This window comes from Athene cunicularia (assembly GCF_003259725.1).
Source record: "Athene cunicularia isolate RWA chromosome Z unlocalized genomic scaffold, athCun1 chrZ_part1, whole genome shotgun sequence".
NCBI lineage: Eukaryota > Metazoa > Chordata > Aves > Strigiformes > Strigidae > Athene > Athene cunicularia.
This window is the reverse complement of record NW_020799142.1, coordinates 5,003,095-5,020,041: the sequence shown is the minus strand read 5'-3', so window position 1 is coordinate 5,020,041 and position 16,947 is coordinate 5,003,095. Positions and strand designations below refer to the sequence as shown.

The following is a 16,947-nucleotide window of genomic DNA, read 5'->3' as shown; positions in this document are numbered from 1 at the left end:
TGTGTTTGAAAATAGATACTTGATGAGCAAAACCACCTATGAGTTTTATTTAGATAAGGCCTTCTGTGCAAGCTTCCTTTTTTTCCTCAAACAGTTGTGGAACTTTTTTTTCCCAGTACATGTTTGTCTCCTTACTCTCCAGAGATGCCACCTACAAGCTATTGAAATCTATCTGTAGACATCTTGAGGTAAGTACTAATGGGAGTGAAGATGGTATGTAGCTTTGTGTTCAGTATTACTGATTTTCTTCTTTTAAATGGTAGGTAGTTTCTGAGTGTATTCCTTGTTAACACTGCTGCTTTTTTCAGGATACAAGCATGGGCAACAGTCCAAATCCCTCTTCAGCAGAAAACAGCTTCAGGGCTGATCGACCTACTACTCTGTCCTTGGTAAATGGATTAGATGTTCTTTTGTTGCATGGCATCTTTCATTGCAAGTATTACTTACAAAGTCTGAAGAAAAGAAACTGAAGGAAATCATGACATCTGTTTCTAGAACTTCCATGAGTTTTTCAACATTAGGAAGCAGTGGAATGATTAGCATAGGTGTAATTTGATCTGATCACATGCAGTATACATACATAAATATGCTTTGTATATATTCCAACATTTGTATGCTCTCCTTAGTTGTCAGGTTTCACCACACTCTCTACTGAAAGTTGCTGCTTCTCTGCCATGAACAGTTTTTCAAGTATTTGTAGTTGCAGTCCTTCCTCTGTGAGCCAGTTTAGACATCTAAAAGACCTGTGTAGTCACATGTGACAACCAGAGTCTTAATTCTAGTAATGCCTGTCCTGAACTTCTCAGTTTGTATAACTTAACAGTCTTTCTTTTACATAGAGACTTAAAATCTTTTCACTTAAGTCAGGGGATGAGGCTTGAATTCTGGTGATAATATAGGGCTTATTTTGCTAACTTGATCTTATATCAGAGATTGTCCCTGGTTAAACAGTTTTAAATCTGTAATTGCTTGTTCAGTTTCTAGAGGGAGGTCAGAGGAAATAAGATTTAGAACAAGGATGAGCTTTCTTGTGACTTTCTTCCCATCAGGATTTCAATGAAGACTATTCTGATCTGGACGGAATAGTGCAGCAGCGGAGACAAGAGATGGAAGAGTCCAGCAGCACAGGCTCACAGACACCAGAGCTGGAATGCTTCCAAGGTGAGTGGAATCATGGCGCCTCAAGAAAATGAGAATGTGTTATCTCTCAGTTTTGCTCCTGTAATCCCCTTCTGATGTGGAATCTGCATTCTCCACAGTCCTGGAGAATGACATGGTTTTTAAGGTCTTCCTCAAAGCCACAATAACTGTGTTCCCATTATTATATCCCTTTGCAATCCAGACTCAGGCAGTGACTTGGTCAGCAGTGGATCTGATTTGTCACTACTACCTCCAGTTGCTTTCCATGTACTGTCTGCTTCCCACATTCCCCATCAGTTATGCTAGTAGAGATAAAAATAGGAGATGTTCCTGCTTTAAAAAAAAAAAAAGAAAAACAAACAAACAAAACCCGTTATTCTAAAGTAGTTCAAGTCACGGTGTATCTTCATCTAATCTGTACGAATAACATTCTGTACAGTGGTAGCTTTTGGTCATTGAAAAATGTTTTTTTGGCATGTGTTTTTGTGGGTTTGTTTTTTAAAACCCTCGTTTTATTTTTTGCAGTTAAAACACTTGAAGACTACTGTTCAAAACTGTTATTTCTTATCTGTGCTGTTTGTAGTCTCATATGCCTCAAGTTCTTCACCTAATTAGCAGGAAGGTTGTGTAGAAACTCACTGCATATAAGTTCCTAAGTACAACAGAACTTGTTTAATATAGCACATTGTCCTGGTTCAGCTAGGATAGGGTTAAGTTTCCCCAGCAGGGAGAAGGGATCTCCAGCCGGGTTATTCATACCATGCTGACAGCAGGGCAAGCTTTCCTTTGCCTTTGGTCGGGGGAAAGCAGGAGAAGCAGGCTGATTGTGTTCACTGAGGTATTTCTCTGTATATCTTTTGTCTTGTTTACTGTTATTGCTGTTTATTGTTGTTATTATTGCTATTGTTGTTGTTCAGATTGTTATTTATTACACTGTTGTATGAAATTTCTCCTTATTTCATTCCGGGGTTTGTGCCCTGCTTGGTCTGGGGGTGGGGGAGGGACAACGGCAACGTGGTCTCTGGTCCCGGCAGGGCCTAAACCCACACACACATGGTGAATGTTACTAGCAAAACCTAAGGTATTATTCTGCTGTACAATTAATATATATTAGCATATTATTGTGTTGTTATGCTGTTATTACTCTGGGTTCCATTTTGACTTTTAAATGAAACACTATCATTTTTTTAATAGCACTTTTCTGTCATATTATTTCTAATTAACTTTTTTTTTTGCTATGTGTCTTTTTTCAGTGGTATGATTTGGGGCTATTTGCTTTCATCTTTGGTATTTACTCTGTGTGTATTTTTGTTTGGTGGTGTTTGTGAAGCAGTAATTAAATTATGGTGTCCTCACTTGCCACATGAATGCTCTGAATAATGATTTAACTTGCTGTCTGGCTGCCTTATGGCTAATAACTACTTCAAACCTTTCCATTTTCCTTTTCCACAAGTAAAAAACCAATATCCAGCTAAAGAATCACCCCAGGAAAAAGCATTGAGGGGTGTGGGAGAGCACATCTGTCACTTGTGATTCTGTTTCTTGTGCATCATTAGAGCAGTCCAGGGTGTGTAAGTAAAGCATGAACAAAACTGAGAGTGTCTGGATTTTCCTGTCCCATCTCGAAATTTCAAGACATCATCTGCATTTTAAAAAGTCGGGAAAGGGAGCTATAATCTCCTTTTTAAAGTAACAATTCAATATCTCCATCTGGTGTTGCTTTGGAGTTGTTACTTTAGCATATTCAGTCCTTTTGAGAGGTTACTTTTGTGTCTGTATACAATCTTCTGAGTGGAAATTTAGTGACAGCCTTCAAAGTTTGCACAGCTTGCCATCTTTCAAAGGGTGTGGAAATGTAAATGCAGTATACATTGTCCTCTTCCAGTCCAGGTGCTTCGTTATATTTTGTGATGATGTGGAATTACTATGTAAACTGTTTTAAGGCTAAACCAACTGTTGCTTTCTATCCCAAGTCCAGAAATGCACCTTTTAAAATCCTCCTCTTCCCCTATGCTTGACTAACTTAAGCTACCAACAGCTTCCGTTCACTTAATATTTCAGCTTTATTAAAAAATCTTGCTTTTCACAGATTATCATGTTGTTGAGACACAGACTCACTTGAAAGTTTCCAAGACTGAGGCAAAGTCTGTCCGTTCAGATGCACACAGTAAACGTGGACCTGATGGAAAAGCCCGAAGCAGTCCTCGAAATGGTAAGGAGTCAAAAATAGATCTTCAGCTGGAGTTAGTCAAGATATTTGCATAGTTATGTCAGTTTACATAATTTGGAAGATCTTTCTTGTTTATCTCTCCATTTATATTATCTGTTGCATGCTCCAAAACATGGTTTGTGTGCTGTGGTCTACTTTGATCAAAGTAACACTTGGTTCATTTATTCACAGGCCATTCTGAAACCTTCAGGTTCTTCCACAAAGTGAAGTCCCAGAAGCTCTTGTCTCTGAACCATGTACTTATATTTTACGCAGTTCTGTAAGTTAGCAATTAATAAAGATTGTCAAAATACTAGTATTGCTTATGTTTATATAGATTAATACAGTCTAAGCTTCACTTGAAAATAGGAAATTATTGGGAACTGTGGCCTTTATGCTTTTCAGAAGCAGAAATTCTGGGGCAGGCTTACTTAACGGGCCTTTTACTTTTAAAAGCAAAGGGTCTTTTGGTTCAGGAAATGTTAAGAGTTTAACTACCTGCAAGTTCATTTTACATTGCACATAGCAAAGGCTTACTCAAGGCTGAGATTTTTATAACCGTTTGAATGCTGCTGATGGGTATTCCTAAGAATAATACCTTTATTATTCAACACGTACAAGTAACAATTTAAATGTCTTTCAACATTAAATTTTCAGGTACCTCTAAAGTTTCCATTAACTGTTGTACCCTATTTTTCCCTCTTACAGCGTTTGTGTATTAATATTTTCTACCTTCTACATGAGATATAAAATCAGTGTCCTGGAGGAACGTCTTATTTCCATCACATCCTTTGATTCACATCTTAAGGAGTAAGATACACTGTAAAATATTGGGGTTTTAAAATCTTAGCCAGTATCTGTCATGTTCATCTGTTTCCTTCAGAAACCGCTGTGATACCGCAGTACCCTTATGATACTTCAGTGTTCTGTAGTTCTTGTATCTGTACTAGCCTTTCTCTTTAGGACTTTTAATACAAATGTGATAGATCATGGGGTACTACTGTCTTGAGAATGTAGTTGTAACTTAAGTGTAAACTGCTGAAGTGAGTAGTTCCTTGATTCTGTGGAAAAGGTGTAACTTCTGTCTTCAGTCTTAATGTCATTTAATTAGCCTGAGATGGCAGAAGGTACTTAATAATCTCTGGGCTAATATGTCTGACTTGCTTATATAATATTTTCTAAAGCTTTGAGCTGCCCATATTTTCTTTAAGAACTGATATCCTGTCTTCCTAAAATAAATTAAAAAAATCCCAGCACCCCACACCACCAAATGAAACCATGTGTTTGAAGAAGAAATAGGGAAAGGTGTCATAGTTCCACAGATAGTTTCATTCTGTAGCTAGAGTCATGGATGTCATCTGTATATTTTTAATATTTTTTTTAATCTCTATGTTGCATAGATAGGAAATATGCAAACGTCAAATGGAGAGGCAACAGTGCAGGGTCATACAACACAGCAGTATGCCACTGTAAGTTGCGTCAGCTTCCTGCTCCTGTCTTAGCACAGAAGGCAGTTAACTGCATACTGCTGAGAACACTAATCAGTATATTCAGCATTAAATTTTGAAATAACTCTTCAACTCTTCTCATAACTGATTTTTTTTTTTCTGAGATGGTCTGTAAAAAATGGCTTCAAAAGTCATTTGTATGTCTCAGTGTGAAACCTGCAGCCATATGCAGCATGAGTGGGAATGCTGATAGCTGGAGAAGCACTAGCTGGAAAACAGCTGGAAAAAATTCAAGATGGCTGTAACATGGCTAGGTGGAATTGTCCACAAAGTGTTTCAAACCTGTTTAAAGCTCTCGAATATACAAAGCTCTTGAATAAGTGTGACTGTTAATTCAGCTTTCCTTGACCCATCCATGACAAACAGGTCAATCTGACAACACACTAGTGGTCATGTTGAACAGTGACTGCTCTCAGCTGTGTTCTGTGGAAAGCAGTAGGACTTGTATGCATTTGTTATGCATTCAGAGATAAGTTCTTGATAAAAAAGGAATACGAAGGAAATGGTTCTAATCTTAAACAGTCTTGCATTTATATTTTACCAACAATGCAAGGAGAGAGGCAAACTCCCTCTAATAATAGGTCGTTTTCCCACTTTTGACAAGTTTTTGTAAGCAAGACACTTTGTCCCTCTTCAGAAGCACTCTTAGATGAGAAAGGTCTGTTGCTCTGATCCTAGAATGAGATACAGGATCTAATGTGCACTATGAGATACAGGATCTAATCTACACTGTCAAGGGGTTGGGGTTTTTTTTTTTATTTCCTCCAAGTCACAGGACATGGAACTTACACAACTTTTCAGCTTATTTCTAGTGGAAATAGCTGTGAATTTTCCATCCAAACTGTTGGAGTATGATATCACATAAAGAGAATGTAGTCAATAGTGCAGAAGTGACTTAGGCCTTTTTTTCTGTAAACAAGTATGGTACACAATGTTGCCACTGTATTCCCATCTACATCTACAGTTCTGTTTTGCTCTTTTTTCACTTCTGTCATACTTCTTCATTCTGTTTGACAGACATCCAGTGCGCCAAGGTTTGGGATCTCATCTGCAAATTAATGCTGATGCCCTTTGTGATGAGTTAACTGCTAATCTTATAAAATTGGAAAAGGTAACTTCCTGTGTTATAATGCAAGTGCTGATACACTAATCAGGTTCTAGCTGAATTTCTGTAGTCTGTTATTTTGAAAAGTGCCAGATGATTCCCATATTTGATACCAGAAGCTGGCATGTTTTCCTAGACAAAGGATTGGGTTTTGGACTGTAAATTATCTGGAGTACAAGCATTGGTATGTGTAAATGTTTTGCCTTGAGCTGAGGCTTACAGCCAGGAATACTAATAAACTGGACACTCCAGGGGTGATTATTGCACATAATTATCTCAAATTTTTTTTTGTCCATGAACGCCAGAGATTCTGAACTTAGCCTTTATTACTGTTTGGACTTTTCTGTCTGGGGCTTTTGTTTGAATTTTGTTTTTTTGATTAAGAAAAACAATTCAGACTTTCATATGTAGTCAGCCTCCTCATACAAAGTGTCTGGAATCCGTGTTTCACTAACACAAATGCTGCTGCACCAGTTGTGTAATTCCCTATACCTGAATTTTACTTTTTACCATTCTCTAATTGCAAAACTAAATGTGCTTTCCAACTTAAATTGGAAATCTATGCAAAACAAGAGTGGGTGTGCAGACCTTATTTCCACTTTAGGTGTTGTGGTGGGTTGGCCTTGGCCAGCAGTTAGACACCTACCCAGCCACTGCTCACTCGCCTCCTCCTCCTAGCAGGGCAGGGGGAGAAAATAGCATGAGAAAGCTTGTAGGTCAAGATAAAGGTGGGAAGATTGCTTACTAGTTACCATTGCAGGCAAAACAGACTCAACTTGGGGGAAATCAATTTAATATAATGCCAGTTAAGTTAGATTTGGGTAGTGAGAAACAAGGACAAACAGTAGAACAACACTTTTCCTTCCCCCTGTTCCAGGCTTAACTTTGCTTGTGACTATTCACCCTTATCCCTGCCCCTCCAGTGGGGCTGGTGGGGGGTTACAGTCAGTACATAACAGTTTTCTCTGTTGCTCCTTTCTTCCCCCATTTTCCCCTTGCTGCAGCATGGGCTCCTTAAAGGGCTCTGGTTCTTTAGGAAATCTGTCCACTCTGATGTGGGTTCACCATGGGCTACAGCATAGACTGCCATGGAGCACATACTTACCCTCCTTCTTCTCAGACCTTAGTGTTCCTTCTGCTGTTTCTCACTCTCCTCCTTTCTCTCTTTGGTAGTTTTTCCCCTTTCTTAAATACATTTCCCAGAAGCTCCACCACCATCTTGGCTGAGGGGCTCAGCTGTGGCCTGCTGTGGGTCCATGGGAGGCTGCTGGCAAGGCCATGTTCAGCACAGGGCAGGCCCTGGCTGCCCCTGCCCACAGATCTTGACAGCTGCATCCAGTACAGGTGTATGGAATGTTATGTGTTGGGAACACACACTGGCCAAACATGAAAAAGGTTTTAGTGGATCAAAACCAAAAGTTACTTGAATTCCTGTATGCTTAAGTCATGTGGGATATTTTTGTCTCTGCTTCTAAAACTGAGTGCACTTTGAACATCTTTTTTCCCAAACCAAGTTTCTCACATAGCGTGAAGCTAGGATTATATTAGTATCACTGTTTGCCTGTGTGACATGGGCTTTACAAAGGCTGCCAGAAAGGTATCACACCCACCCCTTTGGCTGTGGAAGTCTAGAGTAATGCTAGCATAACCTCTCTGTATGCTCTGGTTAATAACAATGTGAATACAAGGGGAAAATGCTTACCAGATGATCATCAGATAATATCTTTATCCAGACTGGGTTACTGATAAGGCTTAAGAGGTTACTGTTTTCCAGCTGTCTGGGACAGGCTGGTAAGATGGTTCATGGGAGACCTCACTTCCTTATAGTGGGAAACCAACCAGCCAGCCAGCCCTTTGCAGCAGGGCTAGGCATTTTCCCACTCCCTTATATAGTCTGTGCTTGGAGACACAGTAAAAGGCAGCTGGTTGGATGGTCAGATCATTCAGCTATTCTCAGAGAAGTGACCCTCCATCCTGAATTAGAATCTGAAGTCATGTGCTTTTTTCAGTTAGTGTCTACAGGATTGGACCCTTAAAGTCTTACTTTGTATTTGCAAATACTCGAGACACAATCAACTGCTGTGCATACAAGATAAATCATGCCACATCCTGGTACTCTAATCTAGATGAGTGATAGAACAGGCTCTTTGATCCTACTCTTGTACTGAAAAACTGGTAGAAATCTAATAGCTTTATGTTCCCTGAGCAGAGTTACTGCAGTTGCTTAACTGTTTCATATGCTTTAGGGAAAAGTTCTAGTAAAAGTTCTAGTAATTGCTTGCAGCTGGCTTCAGCAGCAAACAGCATAAAAGTTCCAGTGTAACTTGTTGTCTCTCCCTTCGCTTCCTGTGCAACTGCAGCATGTAAACCAGAGCACAGAAATTATCTATGTTAAAAGCTAAAAATTACTCTCCAGTTAATAAATGTTCAGTGCAAGCGTATGTTGCAGTTACTTTTGTTATTTTTACAAGCTCTACTTCATACTTGGAAACAAGGAATTAACCGTGGTTTAGCAGAATTTTGCTTTGACATTTAAGTGTATTTACCAAGTTGATAGGCATGGTGCATTTTAAGAGAGGATAAAGTGTAAAATTGGGGGAGGGAAGACATGGTCTAATGTTACTTCTTCCCTTGTTCTAAGGTAGCTTGTTAAAAGGAAATTCCTGTTTATGCGTTGACTCATAAAATTAGGTGCTTCCTACTGTTTTTCTTTCCCCAAAATGTCCCTCTTGGAAAAAGGTTATCTTTGAACAGGAAATACAGTGGATCCCCAAATTAAAGCCTGAAAGTAGCTGTGATCAAACCTTCTGTAGCCAGTTACTGCTAGTTACTAAGACAGAGAGAACATGTGTCCCAGGGGATGTGACCCACTATATTGAGGGTGCAACTGGCTGGCACTGCCTTAAGTGTAACTAAGGGAAGATAACCCGCAATCCAGACAACAAATCTGGCAAATGGGACATGTCTGCTAATGGTTAGAAGACCTTATTTTGCTGTGCACACATCATAGCTGGCTGTATAGCTGAAGCTGTTAAAAAACTCTGAATTATCCACTTAAACCTAAGAGCTGCAACTTTGAAATTTGAGGCTTCTATTGGGTTTTGATCAAGTTCAAAATAATTGGATTTCTTGTCCCTTTTTTCCAGCTCTATTTTTTTCTACCTTATTTTCTCATACCTAATGAAGGAGAGAATCTACAGGAGGAAATTGCAGGACATATTCATAATATGAAGCTAAGTGTGCTGCTGGTTGATCATATCCAGATGTTTCCTTTGACTCTAGGGCAGGAAATGTTTAACATGAATACCACTGGTATGAATAGTTGTGATGCAGAGTATGTGGAAGGATATGTGTTGACTGTTTGGGGTTTTTTTAAATGCAGTATAACACTTCCTGCTTCCCAATTATTTTTCTCTCTCTTTTTTTTTTCTAAGATACAGAACAACTTACAAAAACTACTTGAAGATGGTGAATGAAATATTGATGTTCTTGGAGTGCTTCAGACCTCATTCTTTTCTCTTGACAAACAGTTCCAAAGTTGCTCTGCTGGTCAGAGTTCAAGCTTCTTTATTTTCAGTCCAAGCCAAGCTTAAACTACTCTAAAGCTCATGTTATAATACAGAAAGTCAGTTTATTCTTGAGCTTGTATGTGTGTTTTGAAAACATACATGTTTTGATCAACATGTATCAATGTTTTAAAAATGGGGGATTTTTCCATCTCTATTGTGTGTGAATTAATAGATTTTATAGCTTGCTTGATTCTAGACTTGCTTACACCAGTGAAAACCTGGTGCAATCCCTTTTACCTCAGCATTTGTTTTCTGCCTAATCTCGTAGAAGTGTAAATGGGAAGAATTTCAGTCATGAATAATGTGCTGAAGCGTTGTGTGAATGAGCTGGTATCTGTCTCAGCTGTGGTTATGGATTGGTGTTGTGCTCTTCATTTTTACTTCTTTGTGCCCTGGCATCCCAAAGATCAGAAAGCAGACACCCGGATTTGACTATATGAAGCTCTGAATATATGAGGTCTACTTAGTCCTCAGGTGCTGTAAAAATGCTCAATTCCACTTCGTGGTATTGCATCACCACTGAGGGTAAGGTCTGTTTCTGCTGGGCATTCAATTTCCATTGAAGTCAAGCTTGAAATATGTATGGACTTGCCAACTTGCCATCAAGTTGCTTACAAATAGCAGTATGGGTGTGACATATCTGCACAACTTAGAAAAACTGCTACGTTCTTTGTCCACTCATATAGTCTCTGTCCATTAAGTTAATTGGTGTGAAGACCCTCAATCAGTTTTCTTTGGAGTTGAATGGGCTTTTGGTTGGCTGAGCAAGTGCAGTTCATGCTCCATTTGATGGAAATACAGTCTTGGTATGTGACTGAAGGGACTGGATATTTCCACATTATAGGAACTGGCAAATTAATGATGCAGCAATACAAACAATAAGTACACTGAATGAAAAAGTGGACACCTGCTTTGTTACATCATACTTTTTTTTTTTTTCTCACTGTGCCTAAGATGGAATAACTGGGGATTTTTAGCTTCTGATTCACCAAGCAGGCTCCTTAGTTTTTAAAAACCAATATTTAGGATAATAACAACTAGTATCTGTAAAGTAACAGTATTGTTTGTAATATGCTATGCATTTTGTAACCATTTCTGTGAAATGTACCTACTTTGTTTAAATAAACTTTTTTAAAACAAGCAACTCAGTACTGTAATTTGGATCAACTCAATTCTATCCATCAGTTTTAGTCAAACATGCTACTCAGGATCATGATGCTCATACTTCACGGTACAAACTTTGTGCAAACAACAGTGCCCAACACCAAGGGTTCAAAACTAGCCTGCTGATGTGCTTCCTTTTACTCAGCTGTACTCAAGGTCTTCCCAAACTGCAGTGACAAAACAGTAGGAACAAATTTGACACCCGCAGTTTTGAGGAAATTTTAATAGTTTTCTTAAGTAATTTGTTATTGAAGGATATTAGATGGGTATTGTAATGTTGAGGCAGCTGAGAGAGCCATTTCTGCTCTCTAATGTGCCTGCCTGGCTCAAGATTCTGCCTGAGCATGATCTTTTAGAAATGTGTGAGATTTGCTTGTTCTCCATATTGCAGTCTTTGCCTTTCCTTAGCTGTCATGAGATTATTGAAATACTTAGTTTCACAAGAAAACTATGGAAGTTATTTTTTTCTTCTTTTTCCATCCTTTTCCCTATTCTTCCACAGTTACACAAGAAATGCAACATTTTGGACTTTGACCACGTTGTTTCCCTTCTCTACTTCCTCCCCTTTAATTTTGTATGAGTACCACAAGTCTGTAGTTCTGTTTACAGTTTTAAAATTGACAGAATCGTCTAGGTTGGAAAAGACCTTCAAGATCATCTAGTCCAACCATTAACCTAACACTGACAGTTCCCAACTACACCAGATCCCTCAGTGCCATGTCAGCCCCACTCCTAAACACCTCCAGGGATGGGGACTCCACCACCTCCCTGGGCAGCCCATTCCAACACCTAACAACCCCTTCTGGAAAGAAATGCTTCCTAATATCCAGTCTAAACCTTCCCTGGTGCAAATTGAGGCCATTATCTCTTGTCCTATTGCTTGTTACTTGGTTCAAGAGACTCATCCCCAGCTCTCTTGCAGCCTCCTTTCAGGGAGCTGTAGAGGGCGATGAGGTCTCCCCTCAGCCTCCTCTTCTCCAGACTAAACACCCCCAGTTCCCTCAGCCGCTCCTTGTACGACCTGTGCTCCAGACCCTGCACCAGCTTCGTTGCCCTTCTCTGGACACGCTCAAGTCATTCAATGTTCTTTTTGTAGTGAGGGGCCCAAAAATGAACACGGACATCGAGGTGTGGCCTCACCAGTGCAGAGTACAGGGGTCAGAACCCTTCCCTGTCCCTGCTGGCCACGCTATTGCTGACACAAGCCAGGATGCCATTGGCCTTCTTGGCCCCCTGGGCACACTGATGGCTCCCGTTCAGCCGGCTGTCAATCAGCACCCCCAGGTCCCTCTCTGACTGGCAGCTCTCCAGCCACTCCTGCCCAAGCCTGTAGCGCTGCTGGGGGTTGTTGTGGCCCAAGGGCAGCCCCCGGCATTTGGCCTTATGGAAACTCCTGCAGTTGGGCTCAGCCCATGGCTCCAGCCTGTCCAGGTCTCTCTGCAGAGCCTCCCTACCCTCGAGCAGATCAACACTCCCACCCAACTTGGGGTCATCTGCAAACTGACTGAGGGTGCACTCGATCCCCTCGTCTAGATCATCAATAAAGATGTTAAACAGGAGTGGCCCCAAAACCGAGCCCTGGGGGACACCACTCGTGACCAGCCACCAACTGGATTTAGTGGGTCGCCCAGTCGTAGAAGGAGATCAGGTTTGTCAGGCAGGACCTGCCTTTCATAAACCCAGGCTGACTGGGCCTGATCCCCTGGTTGTCCATTATATGACTTTTAATGGCACCTGAGATGACCTGCTTCATGACCTTCCCTGGCACTGAGGTCAGACTGAGAGGTCTATAGTTTCCTGGATCCTCCTTTCTGCCTCTCTTCTAGATGAGTGTCACATTTGCCACCCTCCAGTCCAGTGGGACCTCCCCAGTTAGCCATGACTTCAGGTAAATCATGGAAAGTGGCTTGGCGAGCACATCTGCCCACTCCCTCAGCACCCTTGGGTGTAACCCATCTGATACCACAGACTTGTGTGCATCTAGGTGGTGTAGCAGGTCTCTGACCACCTCCTCTTCAACTGTGCTGACCTCATTCTGCTTCCCCTCCCCATCTCCCAGCTCATGAGGCTGGGTGTGCAGGGAACAGCCAGTTCCACTGCTACAGACTGAGGAAAAGTAGGTGTTGAGCATCTCAGCCTTTTCCTCATCCTTAGTTACCATGTTTCCCTCTGAATCCAATAAAGGAGGGACATTTTCCCTAATCCTCCTTTTGTTGTTAACAAATTTATAGAAACATTTTTTTATTATCTTTAACAGCTGTAGCCCAGTTGAGCTCTAGCTGTGCTTTGGCTCTCCTGATGTTCTCCCTGCATAACTTCACTACATCTTTATAGTTTTCATGAGAGACCTGCACCCTCTTCCAAAGGTGATAGATTCTCCTTTTGTCCTTGAGATCCAGCCAAAGGTCCCTGTTTAGCCAGGCCGGGCTCCTTCACTGCCTGCTTGTTTTTCAGCACGCGGGAACAGCCTGCTCCTGTGCCTTTCAGACTTCTCTCTTGAAGTATGTCCAGCCTTCCTGGACTCCCATTTCCTTCAGGGCAGCCTCCCAAGGGATTTTTTTCAATCAGTCTTTTGAACGGGTCAAAGTTTGCCCTGAGGAAGTCTAAGGTGGCAGTTTTACTACCCCTCTCTTTGTTTCTCCAAGGATTGAAAACTCAATTACCTTATGATCACTGCACCCTAGACAGCCTCCAACCTTTACCTCCTCCACAAGCTCTTCCCTGTTCACCAGAAGCAGGTCCAGGAGGGCTCCTTCCCTGGTCGGCTCACTCACCAGCTGTGTGAGGCAGTTATCCTTCACACACTCCAGGAACCTCCTGGACTGTTCCCTCTCTGCTGTGCTGTGATCCCAGCAGATACCCAGGAGGTTAAAGTCCCCCACAAGTCAAATTGTGGGGGGACAAATCAAATTAACAAATTGATGCCACAAGTCACCTTTATCAAAGGAACTTCAAGGAAACTTGCTTATATCTAGTGGCTGAAAGGTGTTTGCCTGTCACCCCATCACATCAACAAGGATATGCTTTGCTATAGGAGAAGAAGGGGGGGAGAGAGATTATTTGTCATGTGCCTTATGTAAAGCAGGCAAGCTAACCCATTATCATTAGCCGTAAGTAAACATAATAATTACCAGAGTGAATGAGTAATCAGAGGTGGATGCATGCCCTTTAGCCTCAGTGGCAGCATGCTAGGATGGTGTCCTGGTTCAGCTAGGATAGGGTTAAGTTTCCCCAGCAGAGAGGGAGAAGGGATCTCCAGCTGGGTTATTCATACCATGCTGAAGTCAGGTCCGGCGCAGCTTTCCTTTGTGGCTATGGTCACAGAAAACACACATGGTGGGCTGTCTGTGTTCACTGCGGTATTTCTCTGTATATCTTTTGTTTACTGTTATTACTGTTTATTGTTGTTATTATTGCTACTGTTGTTGTTCAGATTGTTTATTACACTGTTGCATTAAATTTCTCCTTATTTCAATCCCGGGCTTTGTGCTCTACTCGGTCCAAGGGTGGGGGAGGGACAAAGGCAATGTGGTCTCTGGTCCCGGCAAGGCCTAAACCAGCACAGATGAGCAAGTCTTGACGAAGGTGTAACAGTATTTCAAATGGAGGAGAAACAGGTTTGACTCTCTGGTCCCATCAGCTCACCGACGCAATTCAATCACCTCTTCTCTGCTCGTCAGTTGGTACCCTCACTCCTTTTCCTAGAGGGAAGAGGAGGATGTCATACTGTTCAGAAGTCAGTGCATAGTTGGGCAATGTGTACTACTGCAGTACTTCCAAACTGGGAGACAGAGCACACGTAAGACCCTGCAGGGACAAATTTTAGAAGTGTCAGTAGAGTGGCTTCAATCCTGTGATTCAATGTTGTGACTGAAGAGGAGTCCTGTCCTGTCCTCCCAGTCCTGTCTGGGTGGGAAGTACCAACAGAACTGGCTTGGACTGAGGGGTATCACATTTTTGATACTGTTGGTGTGAAGGATGCAGCTAAGAAGGTGTCCTCTCAGCAGAACATTCAAGGTAGTAACTCCTATTAGCATTTGCAGAAAGGACAAACAGGGGTTTTGTGTGTGTGTGTATATATGTGTTTGAATTTAATACTATCTTTGCTTTCACCTGAAGCTTCAGGCAGGTGTATAGTAATGCTCTCTGCTTCCTGCCGTGCCTGCACTTTTATTTCCAAATTTCCACCTAATAGTCAGCTGACAAATGCTAAATAAATCTTCAGGTTGCTCTTATCCAAGCCTTTGCAGGCTATTGCTCAGCTGGTTCAGCTGCAGCTGCTAGTGAGGTGTTACTCACAAGAACATAGAAAATTTTGCATTTAGAGCAGGTGTGATGCGCAATAAAGATCATAGAAAAGCTGGCTATTTAGGCAAAAAACTGAACAGTTAAAGTGAGAAAACAGTTCCTTTTGTGCTCAGTGCCTGTGTGTATGCTTCTGTAAACAGCAGAGGAATAATGTTGGAAAGGATTTTGCCAGCAACTACTTTCAGTTTGCCTGGTGAGACTATCTGTCATGCAAATTTGCTCAAGTGGGAAAATTGGCTAATCTCATTTGATATTGTTAAGTTTGTGGTTTGAATGCAATGGAGATTTCTGCTAAACATGATTGCAGGTAATGAGGCTTTACAAAAGATAGGGGTTTTTGCTTTCTTGGGTTATAATATCAGTGTAATACAATTTTATAATTGTAGAGCTTCATGATAGCCTGTTGTTCAGTGAACAGCCACAACAAAATATATGTCAGTAATTTTCATATAATTGTCTCTTAAGTTATTCTGTTTATCAGCAGCCTTCCTGGTTTTTAGTAAAAAATCAGTCAAATGCATATAATAAAACAATGTACACTGCATGCACTAGCTCAGCAGCACTTATGAGTTTGTTCCCTGAGCTTAATACAATGTTATGATGCCTGTAACTATTCCTGTCCAAAATATATTTCACTAATACATAAATTGTTATTTTTTAGACCTTCTGGTGGCTTCTCAAGTTTCCATTTAGTCAAACTGGTCAGCAATACTGTGCTACTCAGCTTAAATTAAATCTAAAATTATTTCGGTGACTAGGTCTACATCGTTAGGGCACTGTATTTAGCAGCCCTTGTCTCCTCCTGCTGTTGGTAGGATCCTCAAAGGGGGTGATCCCAAGGAACAGATTAGAAAAGCGCTCTGAGAGGATACCCACAGGGTTGGTATAATGATCAAAAACTTTTATCCTTCTTCTGTAGCTGATATCTATTACAATTTACAAACAAGTGCTCAGGCTGCAGCATTTTAGCAAGCAGACTGAAGGAATGCAAGGCAACTGTATTTTTGCAAAACCATCCCCAAGCTTGTGCTTCTGATAGAAAAAGTATAAGACTATTCCAGATATCCCCCTATTGAAGTTACAAATGCTTTACATGAATCCCTTTGCCTTTTTTTTCCACAATGAGCAATATTTGTGTCAAAAAACTTCCCTCTCCTGGAAGGTCTAGATACCTTTCAAAGAGTGTAACTATTGGTGGAAGAAGTAACACCCTGAATTATATGTCTGTTTACTAAGTAAACAAAATTGGAAGTTAGCTCCTTGAAGAAAGTATCCCAGAAATTATTTCCTTCCATATACATTTGCTTGAAAGGATCCCTTGGGAGGTGGTCCTGAAGGGTATAGGGGCCCAGGAAGGCTGGGCGCTCTCTAAGAAGGAAGTGTTAATGGCTCAGGAGCAGGTGGTCCCCAGGTGCTGTAAGATGCCGATGCCAGAGAAGACCACCCTGGCTGAACAGGGGCTTTGGCTGCAACTCAGGGAGAAAAGGAGAGTTTACAGACTTTGGAAGAAGGGGCTAGACACACACAGTGATTACAAAGAGGTTGTGAGGCTATGAGGCTGGAAATCAAGAGGTCTAAAGCCCAAATGGAAATTAATCTGGCTTTAGCAATCAAGGACAACAAGAAATGTTTCTATGTCAGTAGCAAAAGAAAGACCAGGGAGAGTCTCCATCCCCTGCTAGATGCAGGAGGAAACATGGTAACAAGTGATGAGGAAAAGGCTGAGGTGCTTAATGCCTTCTTTGCCTCAGTCTTTAAAAATAAGACCAGTTGTACTGAGGGAATCCAGCCTTGTCAGCCAGAAGACAGAGACAGGGAGAATGACCCTGCCCACAATCCAGGAGACTGTCAGTGACCTGCTGCATCGCACAGACACACACAAGTCTATGGGACCAGATGGGATACACCCGAGGGTGCTGAAGGAGCTGGCTGGGGTGCTCGCCA

The 16,947-nt window shown here is 41.4% G+C and overlaps 1 protein-coding gene across 1 annotated transcript in view; it reads left to right on the top strand.

Moving 5' to 3' along the window:
- GRAMD2B (GRAM domain containing 2B) overlaps positions 1–10,667 on the top strand; it is a 37,490-nt gene extending 26,823 nt beyond the window's left edge. The window contains exons 7-14 of the mRNA XM_026865942.1: positions 117–188; positions 309–389; positions 1,050–1,161; positions 3,230–3,352; positions 3,542–3,629; positions 4,058–4,159; positions 5,875–5,968; positions 9,397–10,667. Of these exons, the coding sequence (XP_026721743.1) occupies positions 117–188; positions 309–389; positions 1,050–1,161; positions 3,230–3,352; positions 3,542–3,629; positions 4,058–4,159; positions 5,875–5,968; positions 9,397–9,438 (714 nt within the window). The 3' untranslated portion in view covers positions 9,439–10,667. The remainder of the gene's footprint in view (positions 1–116; positions 189–308; positions 390–1,049; positions 1,162–3,229; positions 3,353–3,541; positions 3,630–4,057; positions 4,160–5,874; positions 5,969–9,396) is intronic.
- Positions 10,668–16,947: the final 6,280 nt, after the last annotated feature.